Raw genomic sequence first — 20,251 nt, 5'->3', positions numbered from 1 at the left:
CTTCAAAAAATGACTGAGGCATCTTTAAAGGTGCACTTAGTAATTTTTTTCTCATTAAAAAGTAACCGTCCTGTTATTTGACACTTTCACTCATTGATTAAATGAATCATGGCTGACTGTGAATACTTAATTTCTACAATAGCCTCTGAAACTGAAAACTACTGATTTTTCAATGACGCTGTATCCAAGCCGCTAGGTATCAAGTCCAAGATGACACAAAGACACAAGTTACTGAGCGCACCTTTAACTGTTAAATCCAGAGATAACAAAGTTCAGCATGAACAAAACAACCCTGGATGGTAATAAAATGTCTAAAATCAATAAAATGTCACCAGTTTTTCAATACATAAGCTACTGCATTGATTTATTTGGTCTATATAAAATGTGCACTTGTCTACAGAAAAACCCACAATTATTTATATTTATTTTTTCAGCCAGCATCCCAAAATTCTGAAATAGAATTACATTTTTATTTGTTTCAGCATTTATTTTCACCTTTAAATTTTTTAAAGTGTCCAAATCTTATTAGTATATAGAACATTATAATTATTACCACACATTATGTTTTAAGTTTGATGGCTAAAGGTTAATGTCTTATAGGTAGTTACATTTACAGTGCTTATATACACAAAGAAAAATCCTTGACCTGCACAATTAACAATAGTTTGCAATTCATTTGTTTTATTCGTTTATTCTCCCTAACAAATCTGAGTATCAATGTTCTAGGAGTGGCTGCTGGCTCAGACAAAAAAAACTTACTCAATGCCAGAAGAATTAGAAGAAAACCAGAAGTACAGAATCAGGAGAAAAATGCAAGAGTCAACCATCTCAGAGAGTTTTTTTGACAGACCTTTTTCACCTCATAATTTAACAATAATAAAGCAAAGAGTAAAACAGTAAGCAACCAAATAGGTCTTTTGGTTTTTTAATTAGCAATTCAGATTTAAGAGGGATTCCATCACGGTATCCCATTTGCCAGTACAGTAACGGTTACTTCCATTCCAGCCAGGCTTGTCAAGTGATGGTGTCCTCATAGCTCAATGTTTCGAATTGCTCTCTGGTTTGAATTCCTGAGATGCTATTCCATCTGGAGAGGTTCAGTTTCGTTTGCAGCACTAAGATGGAAAAAATGACAAAGCATTTTGTTTCTGACCTTTCTGATAGTTTCAGGCAAATATTTTTTGATATTGTTGTTAACTACGGTGAATACAGGCAAAATAGGACACTTACTGTTGTTTTAAAAATATTATCAAAATATCTACATTAATGTTATCCCATACTAGTTTATGATGGACTTAATGCTGTATATATTTAAACAAATATATACACAAAATAGTGTATGGTTCAGTTGAAATTTACCTGTGTTCACCTTTATTGATAGTGTTATTTTTAAACAGAGCTGTTGCTATGTTGATAATTAAGAATGAACCTTTTTAATTGTATCCCTTCTAGAGATGATTGCTATTATTACTGTGCAGACAACCACCACCACTCCAGCAATTGTGGGTCCGAGTGGGAACTTCAGAACTTTATCTAATGGAGGAGACAAAATGTAAACATAAAATTCAATTGGTTTGACAGATGTAATACATATAGAGCATAACGAAGATGTTGAGAGTTAAAATAACAATAAACAGGAACACAAACCTTCAACCGTAACTTTAAATGTCTTGCTCCTTTTTTTGTAGACAGCTGAAGTTGTCTCACAGGTGTACATCCCTTGATGTACCTCACGCTTAATTTTAGGGACTGTCAACTCAGCGGTTATGCCATTATTGGTGGTTTTATAACTACCAGTGGTCAGATCTAGAAGTTCATCATCCCTTTTCCAAGCCACAGTTACTGGAGGGTTGGCAAGTACATTGCAGGACAGAACAACATTGCTTGTTTCCTCAACAAACACCTCTTCTGTGTCATTAAGATCTGGGGGAACTGTAATGTAGAGTAGTAATTCAGAGATGAGAATGGAACAACACTTGATACAATGTCTGCCCTTCAATCTCTATTTTGTTTTTACAAAAACTGGAATTTTGCTGTTTAAATTTAGAATCAAAATCATAATGAACTTTATTGCAAAGGATGCTTACACATACAAGGAAATTGTCTTGGTGACAGAAGCTTCCAGTGCACAAGCAATGCACTCGAATTTACATTTAAAAGACACCCCACAAGGGTAAGGTCAGCGTCATATCAGTTTATTTAAAATTCAATGTAAAGTTCAATTTAAAGTACTCACATATCTATAGAAAGGTATTTCAGGTGGTCAAGGATCTGGGTGAAATTTACTGTCTGAAATAACTGAAATTAAATGGATCCAGAACTACACTATAAACACTAATGTTGTTTTCCATTACTGGAAAAATCCAAAAATGTTGCCAATGTGTGAACAGCTTGTAATGTAACTTAAAATATTATCCCTTCGCGGACTTCCTAGGTTGCCTGTAGACTGATTTTCATGTGAAGGGAGTGGGTCGCTTTTGCCAGGAAAATCTAAATGTGACGTTTATGCGCACTCCCGAGAGCCTTGCCTCAGTAATCGCTTCTCTTCCGCTATTCAACAGCAACACTAGGTAACATTATCTTAGAGATGGAATCCAGCAACACCGACTCCTATACAAACTAAAAAACTAAAAAACATTTATCTACTGAATCCCATCTGGCTAAGCGGGAACGTGATTCATGGTCATGAATTGGCGTTCTTCTTATTGGACAGGTAAGCTTACATCATTTCTTGGTTACTGTCATAACCTCAGTTCCCTGATGGAAGGAACAAGACGTTGTGTCGATGTAATGACACTGGGGGTCTCTCTTGAGAGCCTCATTTACCACTTATCTTTGAGAAAACAGAATTTGCATGCCCCTCCCCCGGGCATACAGGAATAAAAGGAGGGAAGCGTGTGTCTGTTCAGACTGGTTTTGAGCTGAGGAGCCGAGAGTAAGGTCCCGGCCATTTCAGTGGCTAGTAGTGTTGTGGCAAGAGGGACACAATGTCTCATTCCCTGAGGTTATGACAGTAACCAAGACGTTCCCCTTCTCTCACTCACTCGACGTTGTTTCGATGTAGTGACACTAGAGGTCCCTATCTAAAAACGCCACTACACTGAACCGTAATGCGTGGACTGCTGATGCAAATGCAAGCAAGCTGCTGGGTGCAAAAAATGATCAGGTGCATCAGACTGCACGTAACCTTCCCCAATGCCCCAAAAGATGTCATGTAGTTCCCCACATCCCTGAGGGGGGGAAGCAATGTAACTAGCATGGGAGCAGGCCGCACCAGCTTTCTCTCTCTATGTTTTCTCTCCATAGAGTGTTAGATGCGGCTGGGGCCATCTAACGCAATAACACGCATCGGGGAAGGCGTTTGCTGTGAGCGGCTCCACGAACCCAGGAAACAATCGTCTAGCCTCGAGGGCTGAGGGGAGGACGGAGGGTTCCAGTCCAGCCCAACACCCAGTCCAGCATATCGGACAGCTCGATTTTAGCCTCAGAATGGGCCAGCACACCCAAAGGCGCAAGCCCAGTCAAGTCCTCAGCTTGGGAGTCCACCAAGATGCTCTCTGATGCAGCGGCGAAACTCTCATCCTGAGAGAGTTTCAGACTGGCTGTAAGGCGAGCTGGTCTCATCTTGGAACCGGACGGGGGCAGACGAGCGTGCTGGGGAACAGGTGGTCCGCAGGGATTTACTCGGCAAAATCACACCCGTTAAACTCCCGAAATCCTCCGGAAGAAGGAAAGCCGTGACCGCAATGTTGCCATGGTCATGTTCTCGCAGTGAGAACAATAACCATCCACAAATGCTGCCTCAGTGTGAACGCTGTCCAGACACGTGAGGCAGCGTCCATCGCCATCAGAAGCGGAGTGGTAAAGACCACATCCAGGAATAACACAAAGACCGAAGGGCATCTTGAGAAAGATGCATCTTTAAAAAGACATTCAACGTCAATGTGTACTATTTTAGAAAAAATATACTCACAGGTCAAAGCACCCAGGGGCGTAGTCTGCACTGGTGTGCAGAAAAAGATATAAGCCATTGAAAATGTGCCAAAACATGATTTATGTTGTTTTGTTGCAAATAGTTGTTTCGTTTGATGTCACCATTAGGGCAATCTGTGTCCCCTTTGGTCAAGTTTGACACTGTTAACACCATTCCAGTTTTCCTTGTGCATTTGCAACTGAAGTACACATATCTATGCTGCATGCATATCAGTTGATAAATATGTTTATTTAATGATTGATCCAGAATCTATTTTATTCTACTTTATATGTTATTGTATGAGCTGTGTCATTGTATGATCTAAATTTGAGTCAGTTCAATTATTAAGTTGAAACAACAATATTTAAATAGCAAATCTGAGTTTAGTCTACTTGCATCTAGTTAACTTAAAAAGTAAATTTCATTCGATACAATCACCAAGTTTTGGAGATGTCATTACTCAATTCGGTTGAGGGAACAATTTTACTCATTCAGTTGAGTAGAATCAATTTATTATTGTTTTCAGTGTGCAAAACCCTCAGTATGTTGTTGGGTAAGATATTGAATTTTGATAATGCCTATATAAAAACTGTAAAGAGGAATTTGATGGTAAATGGCCCAAAATGTATCATACATTTTTATTTTATTTTATTTAGCAAAAGCTACATCACTAAATAATATCTTCATATTTCCCAAAGCCTTGTCTGCACCCATATCAACAGAGATGACTAAGCAAGACATATTCCCTCCATGTATCCTGAACATTAAACTTACACTGGACATCAAGTTCGATGGAGTTGTTCACGCTTGCATCACTCTTAAGCTGACAGGTAAAGATGGCTCCATTGTCCTCTCTGGTGACAGGCTGTACACACAGACTACTCCTGTACAGACGATTTTCTTCTTTCAGGTCCACCAGGTCACCATTGCGTAACCACTGCAGTTCATGTTGGTTTGATGAGTCCATACTGCCATCAGTCACACAAGTCAGAGTGACCGTTTCCTCAACCTGTGTCTGAACGAAGCTCCCAGCTGCCATGGGACATGACTCAACAGTGACTGCTGCTCAGAATAAAGTGAAAATGAAAGGTTGAGCAATACAATTGGGCATAATGTGCTGGAATTATTTTACAATAATATTACAGCAGTGATTCTCAACTGGTTTTGCTTCAGGACCCAAATTTTAGTGGCAACCAAATATGACCAAACATAATTTATCGTAGAGTAAACAAAAATGTCCATCAAATCAAACTTTGATATTTAGTACTGTTCATTGTCGGAAGAGGAAACTTTACTTGAATTTTTTACATGCATAAATAACAGCAGAAGTGTCATTTACCAGCCTGGAAAAACAAAGGGCTATTATTGTTACGTACTAACCTCCTAATACTAGTATATTAACAAGTGCTGCTGAATTTCACCAGAGTACAGTAGAGTTTGATTTGATGTATGGCTTTTGAGTTCAACAAAAGATATAGGAAGTGTTTTCTCCTCCCTTTTAAATGTTAATAAGCCTATTTATTTAGCTTTTATATCTAAGCAGGATTGTATAGTTAGTTACATTATATTCAGTTGAGAACCATTATTGTAGTCTACAAGTATTGTTAGCAGAATTATACACTCTGCATTGAACAACATTCAGTTAAAATATTTGAGCAATTATTTAAAAGACAAACTTTAAAGTCCTTTTCCCCACAAGCACCTGCTTTGTTTAGATTTTAAAATCACGAAGTGATAGTTTACCTTTTATATGGCTGATGCAACAGAGTAGAAGCAAACTGACACAAACCGATATCTTCATTTTGTATACCTGCCAACTGTTTTCAAAGACAAAAATATCAGATTTGATATTTTCTAATTTATGCACATGCACACTGAAAGATGTTGTATGTATATATATATATGTATATATACCCTCCCGTTCTAAAGTTTAGGGTCACTTATTCTTATTTTTTATTTTTCACATTTTAGAATAATAGTAAAGTCATTACAACTATGGAATAATAGAAATAGAAATATGGGAATTATGTTAAATAAATAAAAACTATGTTATATTTTAGCATCTTCAAAGTGGCCACACTTTGCCTAGATTTTGCAGAAATGTACTCTTGGCATTTTCTCAACTTACTTCTTGAGGTATCACCCTGGGATTCTTTTAAACAATACTGAAGGACTTCTCATCTATATTGGGCACTTATTGGCTGCTTTTATTAATTATTTGTTCCAAATAATCCATTTCAAAAACTTTTTTTTAAATAACATTTTAGTTTTATAATTAAATAAATTAATATGTTGCCACAATTATATTTTTGTCTACAAAACTAATTTCAAACATTTAAGAATACACCTTCAGATCAAAATATTTTTAATATCATGAGAACCTTTTCAAGCAAGTGACCCCAAACTTTTGAACAGTTGTGTATATGCATACACTCACCTAAAGGATTATTAGGAACACCATACTAATACTGTGTTTGACCCCCTTTCGCCTTCAGAACTGCCTTAATTCTACGTGGCATTGATTCAACAAGGTGCTGAAAGCATTCTTTAGAAATGTTGGCCCATATTGATAGGATAGCATCTTGCAGTTGATGGAGATTTGTGGGATGCACATCCAGGGCATGAAGCTCCCGTTCCACCACATCCCAAAGATGCTCTATTGGGTTGAGATCTGGTGACTGTGGGGGCTATTTTAGTACAGTGTACTCATTGTCATGTTCAAGAAACCAATTTGAAATGATTCGAGCTTTGTGACATGGTGCATTATCCTGCTGGAAGTAGCCATCAGAGGATGGGTACATGGTGGCCATAAAGGGATGGACATGGTCAGAAACAATGCTTAGGTAGGCCGTGGCATTTAAACGATGCCCAATTGGCACTAAGGGGCCTAAAGTGTGCCAAGAAAACATCCCCCACACCATTACACCACCACCACCAGCCTGCACAGTGGTAACAAGGCATGATGGATCCATGTTCTCATTCTGTTTACGCCAAATTCTGACTCTACCATCTGAATATCTCAACAGAAATCGAGACTCATCAGACCAGGCAACATTTTTCCAGTCTTCAACTGTCCAATTTTGGTGAGCTCTTGCAAATTGTAGCCTCTTTTTCCTATTTGTAGTGGAGATGGGTGGTACCCGGTGGGGTCTTCTGCTGTTGTAGCCCATCCGCCTCAAGGTTGTGCGTGTTGTGGCTTCACAAATGCTTTGCTGCATACCTCGGTTGTAACGAGTGGTTATTTCAGGCAAAGCTGCTCTTCTATCAGCTTGAATCAGTCGGCCCATTCTCCTCTGACCTCTAGCATCAACAAGGCATTTTCGCCCACAGGACTGCCGCATACTGGATGTTTTTCCCTTTTCACACCATTCTTTGTAAACCCTAGAAATGGTTGTGCGTGAAAATCCCAGTAACTGAGCAGATTGTGAAATACTCAGACCGGCCCGTCTGGCACCAACAACCATGCCACGCTCAAAATTGCTTAAATCACCTTTCTTTCCCATTCTGACATTCAGTTTGGAGTTCAGGAGATTGTCTTGACCAGGACCACACCCCTAAATGCATTGAAGCAACTGCCATGTGATTGGTTGATTAGATAATTGCATTAATGAGAAATTGAACAGGTGTTCCTAATAATCCTTTAGGTGAGTGTATATTATACAGTATATTCAGAATATCTGGACATTTTCTGTTAAATACATCTTAAGTCCCTTCAATTGATTTTATCTTCTTTCATGAGAAAACAGAATAGCCTTGGAAATGAAAGAAAGTGACATTTAACTTGATTTAATAAACCTTCACATTTTCTAGCAGTGGCATTGTTGCAAAGTGGCATTTAATTGAATCGCATAATTTTACCATCACTGCCTGAATGTGTGTAATCATAATTGTGTTCAAAACGGCTTATACTCACCCAAGCCTTGCGTGATGATTCTCTAGTAATTCCAGCAAGAAATCCAAAGGTGCAAAGAGTGAAGTCTGGAGAGGTCTAGGTCTTCACATCAGTGGTTTATATTCTACACGATAGACATTTTACAGCACTTAACAGGAATTGAAAAAACTTCCCCTCACGGTCACAGACCTTTTAGTGTTATGCAAAAAAAAAAAAAAAGATGGCTTTTTAGTGTCTTCTCAAATTGTTAAGGTGGAATGGGAAGGATGAAAGAAAGATAAATCTCATAAAGATACACTCTCACAGTCATAAAAACATTTGCGATAAGAGAAATGTAATGTTCTATAAAAATGTCAAGGCCACAAGCTTTACTTTTTTAAATGCATAACCCAAAATGATTCATACATTCCTTTGGTGTTTACATATCTGTCTCTTGTGTGCGGTGAGGTCCTGGCAATCACAGGTTAATGACAGTACAGTATGTGCATGTGCAGCAGATAAGAGAGGAAACTGAAGATTCTTGGGATTACATGTGAGTGTGACATGTATCTACTCTGGTGGCCAAAAGTTTGGAATAACGTACAGATTTTGCTGTTTCGGAAGGAAATTGGTACTTTAATTCACCAAAGTGGCATTTAACTGATCACAACCTATTGTCAGGATATTACTGATGTAAAAATAAAACAACACCATCCCTTTTTGAAAAAAGTCATTTTTGATCAAATCTAGACAGGCCCCATTTCCAGCAGCCACCAACTCCTTATCCTTGAGTAATCATGCTAAATTGTTAATTTGGTACTAGAAAATCACTTGCCATTATTTCAATCATAGTTGAAAGCTATTTGGTTTGTTAAATGAAGCTTAAGGCTATACGATGCTTGAAATTGCCCGACAAAACAGCTACAACTATGGCAAGTGTTACAGGAAGTGTGGGGTGAAATGTCACCTGAGTATCTGGACAACTGACCGCTAGAATGCCAAGTACCTGCAAAGCTGTCATTGCTGCATCTGCAAGGATTTTTTTGAAGAGAACTCTTTGAAGTATTTTAAGAAGTTCTGAAAAGAAAATGTCACATTATTAATGTTATTAATGATACATTGTGATCAATTGCATGCCAATTTGGTGAATAAAAGTACAAATTTCTTTCCATAAGAGCAAAATCTGTACATTATTCCAAACTTTTGGCCACCAGTGTAAAGCCAGGTTAAAAGTAATCCATTAGACTCCAGGATTTAAATCCATATCTTCAGAAGTGATATGATAGGTGTGGTTGAGAAACAGATCAATATTTAAATCCTCGTTTACAATAAATGTCCACTTTATTTTTCAAATTTTTCTTCTTTTGTTTTTAGTAATTCACATTCTTTGTGACTTCTGCCACCTACTGGATAGGGAGGGAAAAGGACTTAAACAAGTTAGACAGGGGCTTGTCCTTGAATATACAATAGTTTATTATAATTATTTATTTTGCTTGCAACATTGGCTTAAATAATGGCTGAAATATCCACTTGTTGAATCAACTTGAATAAACAAGTTGTTAAGTCTCCTTAAAATATCTATTAAAATGAACAATTTGGAATTTTTATAAAATTTGTATTAACGTTTTGTAAACATAGGAAAACTTTCCTTCTAAAATTATATTTTGTTCCCCTAACAACTGTGTATAGGCTCAAATATTAATATAAATCATCAGAAAGTGTGTACATTCACAACACAAAAATGCTGGTGCTCAACTAAAACAAATAATATAAAACAAAAAAATTTAAATAATTTGTTCATATTCATGCTACCTTAATTATATAATCAAGAGAATGTTTTTTAAATAATTTCTTTTCCTGTCATTGTATGCAAATAAACTGCTTTGTGCACTGCACTATATGTAATTGTGCACTGAACTGCACTAAACTTCCATATAATAATTATTATTGCTATGTATGTTAATAATAAACTCATAACTCATCTTTAAATGTCTTGATATGATCTCCCATTTTGACAATTTGTCAAATATTCTATAGAAAATATTTACAAAATATTTGGAATTACTTTTTACATTTTCTGATACACTTTCACATCATAAACCATTATATGTAACACTTACAAATATTAAGTAAACTTTTACTCTTTTAAAACCTTAACGAAAGATATCTTAATTTTATTTAAAAAAATATTTTAACGTTGCTTTCCCCACTGATGGTCTTTAAATGAGCTCTGCCACACATCCTGATGTAACATTATCAACTTAAAAACTTAAAAAGTTAATTGTTTACTTCACAAAAGATTATAGTTTAGTAACTGTTTTTAACCATTTAAGGAAATACAAGCTTAGCTGTCCCACTTTACCCTTTGTCCAAGTTTACCCATATTCACATTTATCCCATTAAATAGTTTGTTGATTTTTTTGTTTTTAAATTCTTTGTTGTTTGTAGGTGACTTAAAAAAACTAAACTTTATAACAATCATTCTTCTTGAGTCTTAACATTTGTCTCTAACATAATGCATACAAATAGTTCTTGTACAGTACTTCTGTCTGAATAGAGATCAACAATTGTTTCAATTAATAGAGAGACAATTAGCGAAAGGACTGCCAAGATTAAAGTCAATAAATGAATGTACAGAGACAAGAATGTGAGTGCTTGTGTGAAAAGACATGATTACACATGACTGAAAGTGCTGTATGGTTGTGCTTTTTAAAGCAGGGTTTATTCATGTCTATGTTTATGCAGCGAGTTTTGGTGTGTGAATGCACATGTGTGAAAGAGTCAGTTTATTGCATCTTAGGGCTTAAGTGTCATTCCCAGCCCCTCATATTCCTCATGTCAGTCTTTAGCATTTCTTATTGCATATCTGATAAGACCCAAGTGTGTTCATGGAGACTAAAGGTTGCTCCAGTTTACTACACATAAAATGCACTGTGCACACATACAGTAACTTACTTGACATGGCTCATACATACTTACAACTCACTAATAAGGACAATATTAACATGCTAGACCTCAAATGCAGTTCCAATAATATTGGGACACATTACGCGTGCTTATTTGTCAAGTGGATATACAATGCCTTGATTGATTTTGTTAAGTTAGTTTATTGAATAATCAGTGTTCATTGTGCAAGACCCGTGGAGTTGACCAAGGTTAAGCATTATTGTTTAACCCCATGGGCATTTTAATGACAAAGGTTGTGTGTGAAATGCCAACTATAACTGCTGGCGTTGGAGATACTAACACTTAGCTAGTAATGCTTAGGTTATTTGAATGATATAGGTTGGTCAGCTTCACAAATTTATATTTATGCATTTGGCAGATGCTTTCATCCAAAGTGATTTACATTCATGGTTCTCTGGGAATCAAACCCATGACTTTGGCATTGATGGTGCCATGCACTTAAAGGTGAGCTACAGAAACAATACCAAAAGACAATTACTTGACATCAAAACCTCACTGAAACAAATGCTGAACTTAAATGTGCTTAATTTGTTAACATCTAAATTAATTGGCTTTATTCGAGCCAAAATATTATATATTAAGTTATATTAGGTTACAACAACAAAACTAATTTAAGAAAATGGTTCCTTAAGGTAACAATTGCAGGTTGATATGTTTAACAGTGCTGAAACAATGAAATCTTTTCGTTGTCTTTGCAAATAGAGGCTACAAAAGTTAGGCTGTTTTTCATAGAAATTTCTTAAGTGGCTAAATTATGGATTCAAATGATATTATGTGTGGGATTAAAACATAATCCCAATTTAACAGTCTAGAGCTGGTTCAAGAAGTATAATTCATCATGACTCTCTGAGTTTACAAGTTGACGGCCACCATAGGGATCATGTGGCGCAAAAGCTGATTCACATTTTGCTGTTCATTATGCTTCATTAATAAAGTTTGTGACTTAGAAAGCAAACACTCAATAGCCCCTCAAAGGAGCAACAATCTGTTATTTACATAGACATTCCTGATAAGATTACCGCTGCGTCTAAGAAGTACGAAAGGCTAACCTGCCCCTTCCACCCCCAATCTCCCCCCTCAGTGCTGCCGTGCTCCATACAGGGAATTATAAAGAGCTTGCTTGTGGCTCACTCGGTGACTGAAGGCAGTAGGTTACTTGATCAGTGTCCCAGTACAATTTAATTTCATTATCTCAGCCTCCATGGACTGATATCAACATTTTGGAAATCACTGCTTGGAGAAAACCTTTCTCATACTTGTAAATTTATTTCTCCTCATCCGTTTCTCTTATTTTCTTTCATTCAACGCTTGAATGGAAAAATCTGGGATGCCCGAGGCTTCCAGGCCCCTGGCAAGCAATGAGCAGATCACCGAGGCAACAGTGCCTAGTTCTAAACTGTTCCACTGCAGCTGGGTTCCTTTGGCCTACAGAGAGGAGCTCTACTACGTCCTGCGCCTGACTGGGCCTCTGGTGAGTTGTCTCGTTAATGTAATATTCTCTCATGTACACCAACTACATACTTAAAGCTGCAATTTTAAACTTTAAAGAAAAAGCTGGATGTTTTGCAGTCCAGTCCAACAGAAACTGAATGTTTAGTTTTGAACCATGTCTGTAACTTACAGTATGTAAGTAATTCTCTTGGGTTTGATAAAGTGTTAGAGTTAGTAATAATCTTTTTATTGATGTAATGGACATGATAGTGTGTTTTATCAGCTTATCATGCACAGTGCTTATCTGACTGTCACATGTAATTCCTGTGACATGTCACTCCCATATTTTTAACCATATAAGCTTGGGCATGCCCGATGAGATAAAAATTATTATACCAATTTTAATGACAACATTCTTGACCTACATAAAAATAGCTATTGTTTTAAAGCTTAGAAGCTCTACTTTACAATGCATGTAGGCATTATGGCCAAAACTGAATAAGTACTTTGAAATTTGCAGAAAAATCAGAAGTGTTCTCTTTTGATCATTTATTCATAATTTTGCACTACACATATTATTGTAATTGGTAAAAACATCAAACCATGTGTCATACATTGTTGGAAAGCTCTCAAAGAGTAGAATACAACCAACTCATTTGTTGTAATCAAAGACAAAAATATAGAGAGTAATAGATAAGTATATGTCTTTGACATACATGTTACATGTACACAGGTGTTGCTTATAAGTTGTGCTTTCACATTTAACTTCACAAAAAATAAACAGAACATAAAATATAACAAACCATTACTTAAAGGAGGGGATTCTCATTATAACAAGCCCACACCCAACATATAAGCATGCATAGATCATTTGATAATTAAGGAAGCACAGTGTGCACACATTATTTAATGTGCTATCTGGCTTAAAACATTGTCATGGAACGCTAAACCAATTGTATTCAGACTGCTGCAACCAGAGGTGGAAGTCATCCAAATATGGGCTGAGAAGATTGTTTGCGCTAATTACATATGGTCACAAAGAGATGGCACCAAGTACATGACACAGATTCAATGATGGCTCAAATGACACAGAATGGAACTGAAGGAGATCTTGTTACTCATGCCTGCATGCTTTGGAGAGAGAGTATACATTTAGTCATTGTTGTATTTGCATTTTTAATTAGTTTGCATGCAGGGCTGGTTATCTGGCATACCAGGCATTTTCCCATTCAGGATATGGATGTAGGCTCTGATAAATTACAGAGAATGTAATTAATCATTTTCATCTACTGACACACAAATCATGGCTGGTATTAACAGTGATTGTATCAGCACGTACTTCACTTCATGAATTTAGACATGAATTGTATTACCACCTGCTGGTAAAATCTTTACACTGCAAATCCACAAACTGAATTTGGACTTTGTGCTGAGTTAAGTGGTGGTATTGAAACCTCTTAGCGAAATGAGCAAATTCTTAGGAAAAGAGCAAATTGCACTTTGCACCACTTCAATTGCATACAATACACCCACAGTTTGCACGTCTACTCCCACAGTAAACACACCCACCCACACTCATTTGCACTGGCTCGAAAATTGCACTTAGAATTAGTGGTCTCACGAAAATTTGACAAGACATTGTGCATGGTCGTAGTGCTTTGCACACCTCACAAAATTAGTGCTCTAAGAGCTCTAGAAGGTTAACTCAAATATGTATTTTAAAATGAACACTATAATTTTAAGCTCAACTCACTACAGTGGTAACTCTCATAACTCCAACATTACAGAAACTCTCTGAAAATCTCAACATTCAGTAACGTCTAGGTTATGTATGTAACCTCTGTTCCCTGATGGAGGGAACGAGATGTTGTGTCGAAGAAGCGACACTAGGGGTCTCTCTTGAGCACCGAATATACCTCTGATCTATGAAAATGGCCAATGAGAAGTTGGCGGACAGAATTTGCATGTCCGCCCCCGGACATACGGGTATAAAGGCGGGGAAATGCGTCTGTTTCATTCAGGATTTTTCTGAGGAGCCGGAAATGGTCCGGCCACAACAGTGGCTCGGCTCAGCAACGTGACCGGGAGAACACAACGTCTCATTCCCTCCATCAGGGAACGGAGGTTACATACGTAACCTAGACGTTCCCCGTCTGTCGCTCACTTCGACGTTGTGTCGAAGAAGTGACACTAGGGGTCCAATTTAAATCACACCATGCGCTGAGCCGTTTACATGTACTGCTGACACAGGAGCGGGCAGGTACTTGACGTGCCAACCTGGGAATGGGCCGAGCCTAGCCGGGCCTCTTTACTCTCTATGTTTCTCGCATAGAGCAAAACGGCTGGGGCCCTTACACGCATTGTGGGAAGGGGGTCTTACCCAGTTTCCTATTCTTTCAGAGGGAAAAGACTCTGCGGAGACCACACCCGCCCAGAGAGGGGGAGGTAAAAGTGGCGAAATACACCACATGGGCTTTTAGGTCACATGTGGGAAGTGGCACGGTGGAAGATCCCGCTTCTTCGGAGGGAGGAGTTGCTACAGACACGGCGACCGCGGGGCAGCGGGAACTGCCCAAGGGAGACGCGGGTCCACTCGTAAGGAGACCGTACCGCGGAAAATACACACAGGAGGAAAGTCCACATAGGAGCCCTAACCTGCAGAGCACCTATTCCAGTACAGGGTAGATTTGAGTACCCACAGTGGATTGGGTCGGCGAATTCCTCCGCCGAATTGCGGACCCACAGGGCTAAAGAGGAGTAATCCAGGGAACCGAGTGATTGGGCTCTCCTGGGAGAAAAAGCGCATGGTATTACCTCAGCCGAGGGAAAGGGCGCTAGGTGCAAGCGATTCACCCGGTCAATCCATCAGCGTGTTACCGAGTTCTACCGACTCAGACCTGAGAAAACACGGAACGAGACTGACTCTACTCTGAGATTGTAGAATCTTGCAAAGGTATTAGGTGTTGCCCAACCCGCTGCTCTGCATATGTCTGCCAGGGAGATGCCTCTGGCCAGTGCTGGTCGCCTCTTAGGAACCTGATAATCAAGTCGTGCTTACCCAAAGACTTTCCGTCTATTGCGTCATGGTGGGCTGCGATAGCAGCTACATACACCTTCAAGGTGGACAGGGACAGCCTCCCCTCCAACCTCTCCTGCAGAGCACTGAGAGCACTGACCTGACTGCGCACCTCTGTGGGTCTTCAGCCCGGGAAGAACACCAATTCGCGAACAAACGCCACTTCAGGGCGTAAAGTTGCCTGGTAGAAGGGGCTCTGGCTTGGTTGATCGTGTTTACGACAGCAGGTGGTAGATCAGCTAGATCTTCAACGTCCCGTCCAGGGACCAGTTGTGGAGGTTCCAGAGGTCTGGATGCGGATGCCAGAGCATGACCCGTCCCTGAGAAAGAAGGTCTTTCCTCAGGGGAATTTGCCAGGGAGGGGCTGTCGCGAGGAGTACGAGGTCCGAGAACCAAGCCCAAGTGTGCCAGTAGGGAGCCACTAGAGTGACTTGTTCCTCGTCCTCCCAGACCTTGCATAGCACCTGTGCAAGAAGTCTCACTGGGGGAAATGCGTACTTGGGCAGCCCTGCGGGCCAGCTGTGTCCTAGTGCATCTGTCCCAAGGGGAGCCTCTTTTTGGGCATGCCAGTGGGTGGTTTCTCTGGAGGCAAACATGTCTACCTGAGCCTTGCCAAACCATTCCCAAATCAGCTGGACCAACTGGGGGTGAAGGCTCCACTCTCAACTGGAGAACACGTAGAATTCGGCAATGTGGTGACAACTGCTGGCTGGGTGTATCGCTTGCGCATATCGCCTTTTCCCTCCCCTGAGGTGTAGACGTGTGCTCTACTCCCTCAGTAGAGTCCACAAGTCACAGACCGTGGGTGTCCTTCCTCCCTAGCCCTCTGGCCTTGAAAAACAAATATTGGGGGAAAACATATTTTTTTATTTGAATTGCTTCAATGTGCTTTCTGTGCTGTTTATTTAGACAGTACATACATTCCATGTTGATGTGTGAGTTTTCATGTTTCTCAGCTCATCTCCAGGATCCTTTACTTCCTTCTGCCTTTTGTCATCACAATATTCTGTGGTCACCTGGGAAATGCTGAATTGGCTGGATACGCCCTGGCCTCTGCGGTAATGTATACACTGATTCATATTATATTTCCAGCTGCTTTCAACTAATGTACTTCATGATTTAAAGGTGAAATGTGTGTCTTGTTTGCTGTTAAAGTATATTCTCCTATCACAGCTTAATATATGCTGAACTGTATGTATAGAAAATTAAAGTTATAGTTCACCCAAAAATTCTTTCCTCATTTACTCACTTTCATGTTGTTCGAAACCTGTATGATTTTCTCTCTTCAGTGCAAAAGGAGATGTTAGGCAGAATGTAAGCCTCATTCACCATTACATTTCATTGCATCTTTTTTCCATTCAATGAAAGTATATTGTGACTGTGGCTAATATTCTGACTAACATCTCCTTTTGTGAGATGTTGCATAACATTTTGATATTTGAGTGAACCATTCCTTTAACATCCAGTTGTTAAACATGATATCTTATCATATCTTCTTTTCTTTCTTTGTCTGTCTCCTATTTTAAGAGTTGCTTTAGAAGTTGATGAAAATCCAATGCTATTATCTGAAAGAAGGAAGCTGTGAGAGATAGCAACACAAAGTGCAATGGTTGCAGAAGCTGCATTCTGTACTGCTAAAGCATATTTCTCTCCCTCAGACTATTAATGTGACTACAACAGCCACAGGATGCGGCCTGGCTCTTGCCTGTGACACACTTGTCTCTCAGGTATTCTTGAACTGACATTCTTAATTTCCAACATTCTAGCAAAATAAGCCATTGTTGTTATCTAATTTTGTATAATATCCCCAAAGCAGATTTTAGCTAGATGTAATCCAACAATTTAGTGGTGGTATTTCTGTAATGTGCAGAACTGAACAGAATTAACAATTTTCTTGTGTTTATCAATATTTCAAACTGGAAAATATAATGAAAATACCATGAAACAAATATCAAACAACATGCAATTAACAGAACAATCCTTTCAATACTGTAAGCTACTGCTTTATCAGGAAACAGTGTTTGCATCAGATGATACCGCACCATTTTATGTACATACACTCACTGAGAGCTTTATTAGGAACACTACTAATACCGGGTAGGACCTCCCTTTGCTCTCAAAAAATCCTCAATTCCTCAGAGCATAGATTCTACAAGATGTTCTATACAATCCTTTGAGATTCTGATCCATGTTGACATGATTGCATCAAAGTCCAGCCTAATGAGTGGGGACTCTACAAGCAAGGTGACCGGGGCTGCCCAAGGGAAACGTGGTTCCGCCGACAGGGGGACCGTACTGTGGGAAATACATCACGGGGAACTAAGCCCGTGGAGCCCGACCCCAGTACAAAGCACCTGTGACTCGAAGTGGGTCTGGCCGCGAATTACTCCACTGAATTCGCTGGCCAGAAGGCTAGGGAGGAGAACATCCAGGGAGCAATGCTTAGTGGCCACCCTGGGATAGAAGGCGCACTGGATCTACTTTGTGAAGGGCGCTGTGTGCAAGCAGAACACCCAGTCAGTTGTTCCACGTTACCTAGTTCTACTGACTCGGACCTGACAAAACACGGGACGAGACCGACTCAACCCTGAGATTGTAAAATCTGGCAAAGGTATTGGGTGTTGCCCAGCCCGCTGCTCTGCAGATGTCTGCTAAGGAGGTGCCATGGGCCAGTGCCCATGAGGATGCCACACTTCTCGTAGAGTGTGTTCGAACCCGCAAGGGGGCGGGCACGGCCTATGTGTGATAAGCTAAGGAAATAACATCAACGACCCAGTGAGCTAACCTCTGTTTGGAGACGGCGTTCCCTTTCCGCCATCCGCCGAAGCAGAAAAAGAGCTGCTCAGAACATCTAGAGCTCTGCGTGCGGTCATAATAGATACCCAATGCATGTACCAGACACAGCAATGAGAAGGCTGGGTCTGCCTCCTCCCGGGGCAGCTTGCTTGCAGGCTAACAACCTGGTCCCTGAAGAGGGTTGTAGGAACCTTGGGCACGTAGCCCAGTCACGGCCTCAGAATAACATGAGAATGTGCTGGACCGAACTCCAGGCAGGTGTTGCTGACAGAGAACGCATGCAGGTCACCAACCCTCTTGATGGAGGTTAACTTGATCAGGAGGGCTGTCTTCAGGGAGACGGCCTTGAGCTCAACTGAATCAAGCGGCTCGAAGGGGGGTCTCTGAAGGCCTGAGAGGACCACAGAGAGATCTCAGGAGGGGAACAGGCTAGGTACAGGGAGGGTTCAGTCTCCGGGCACCTTTCAGGAACCTGATAATCAAGTCGTGCTTACCTAGGGACTTGCCATCTACTGTGTCGTGGTGGGCTGGGATAGCAGCTACATACACCTTCAAGGTAGAGGGGGACAGCCTCCCCTCCAGCCTCTCCTGCCGGAATGAAAGCACTGACCGAACTGCGCACCTCTGCGGGTCTTCTGCTCGAGAAGAACACCAATTTGCGAACAAGTGCCACTTTGGGGCGTAAAGTTGCCTGGTGGAGGGAGCTCTGGCTTGGTTGATCGTGTATACGAATGCAGGTGTTAGATCCACTAGATCTTCTGCATCCGTCCAGGGGCCAGACGTGGAGGTTCCAGAGGTCTGGGTGCGGGTGCCAGAGGGTGCCCCATCCATGAGAAAAAGGTCCTTCCTCATGAGAATTATCCAGGGAGGTGCTGTTGCGAGGAGCGTAAGATCTGAGTACCAGGACTGGGTAGACCAGTAAGGGGCCACCAGGATGACCTGTTCCTTGTCCTCCCTGATCTTGCACAGCAAGAAGGCTCAATGGGGGAAATGCGTACTTGTGCAGCCCCCAAGGCCAGCTGTGTGCCAGCGCGTCTGTCCTGAGAGGAGCTCCTGTCAGGGAGTACCAGAGCGGGCATTGGGAGTTGTCTGGGGAGGCAAAGAGATCTATCTGTGCCTTGTCGAATTGGTCCCAAATCAGCTGGACCACCTAGGGCTGGAGCCTCCAATCTCCACTGGGCAAAACCTGCTGTGACAGCGCGTCCGCTATCGTGTTGCTGTTGCCAGGGATGCGGCTAACTCCAAAGGAGGAGATGGCGGGCGAGTTGTGACATATGACAAGAGCGCACGCCACCTTGGTGATTTATGTACGCTACCATCGCGGTGCTGTCTGAATGGATCAAGACGAGCTTGCCCCGGATTAGTGGGAGAAACCTCCGTAGGGCAAGAGATACTGCCAACAACTCTAGGCAGTTGATGTGCCAACGCTGCCAGGATGCTGTCCAGAGGCCAGCTGCAGTTTGCCCATTGCAGACGGCACCCTAACCCTGTCGATAGGCGTCTGTGGTCACCACGACACGTCTGGACACCTGCTGCAAGGGGACTCTGGTCCGCTAAAAGCAGAGGTCCGTCCAAGGGTTGAAAGATTGATGGCAAGAAGGGGTGATTGTCACACGGTATGTGCCATGGCGCCATGTCCATCTGGGACTCGAGTCTGTAGCCAGTGCCGAAGCGGTCTCATATGCATCAACCCGAGAGGCGTGGCCGTGGCTGAGGAAACCATATGCCCCAGGAGCCTCTGCAACTGTTTTAGAGGAACCGCAGTGCCAGGCTCGAAGAGAGTGAGGCACCTGAGCACTGACTGAGCGCGCTCGTTGGTGAGACGCGCTGTCATTGAGACTGAGTCTAACTCCATGCCGAGAAAAGAGATGCTCTGAACCGGGACGAGCTTGCTCTTTTCCCAGTTGACCTGAAGCCCTAGACGGCTGAGGTTCCTGAGCACCTGGTCCCTGTGAGTGCACAGTATCTCTCGAAAGTGAGCTAGGATGAGCCAGTCATCGAGAAGAGTTGCCTCTGCGATCTTCGTGAAGATGCGAAAGGGGACAGGGACAGGCTGAAGGGGAGGACCTTGTACTGATACGCCTGGCCGTCGAACGCTGTAGCCAATCTGCCTCGAGGTTCAACAAGTTGTGCATTC

At 41.1% G+C, this 20,251-nt stretch overlaps 2 protein-coding genes across 2 annotated transcripts in view; one reads left to right on the top strand and one right to left on the bottom strand.

Annotated features, from left to right (window-relative positions):
- Positions 1 to 1,417: 1,417 nt before the first annotated feature.
- Positions 1,418 to 5,774, bottom strand: LOC127627566 (transmembrane and immunoglobulin domain-containing protein 1-like). Its single transcript, XM_052104009.1, has 4 exons — positions 5,717 to 5,774; positions 4,748 to 5,035; positions 1,648 to 1,932; positions 1,418 to 1,533 (listed from the first exon to the last, which is right to left on the bottom strand). The coding sequence occupies exons 1-4, from the start codon at positions 5,772 to 5,774 to the stop codon at positions 1,418 to 1,420; spliced, it is 747 nt and encodes a 248-aa protein (XP_051959969.1).
- Positions 5,775 to 12,123: 6,349 nt separating this feature from the next.
- LOC127628022 (multidrug and toxin extrusion protein 1-like) overlaps positions 12,124 to 20,251 on the top strand; it is a 29,619-nt gene continuing 21,491 nt past the window's right edge. The window contains exons 1-3 of the mRNA XM_052104671.1: positions 12,124 to 12,282; positions 16,275 to 16,376; positions 16,977 to 17,045. Coding sequence (XP_051960631.1) covers positions 12,124 to 12,282; positions 16,275 to 16,376; positions 16,977 to 17,045 — 330 coding nt within the window. The remainder of the gene's footprint in view (positions 12,283 to 16,274; positions 16,377 to 16,976; positions 17,046 to 20,251) is intronic.

This window comes from Xyrauchen texanus, chromosome 34, assembly GCF_025860055.1.
Source record: "Xyrauchen texanus isolate HMW12.3.18 chromosome 34, RBS_HiC_50CHRs, whole genome shotgun sequence".
NCBI classification, from domain to species: domain Eukaryota; kingdom Metazoa; phylum Chordata; class Actinopteri; order Cypriniformes; family Catostomidae; genus Xyrauchen; species Xyrauchen texanus.
This window is presented reverse-complemented; position numbering and strand designations above follow the sequence as displayed.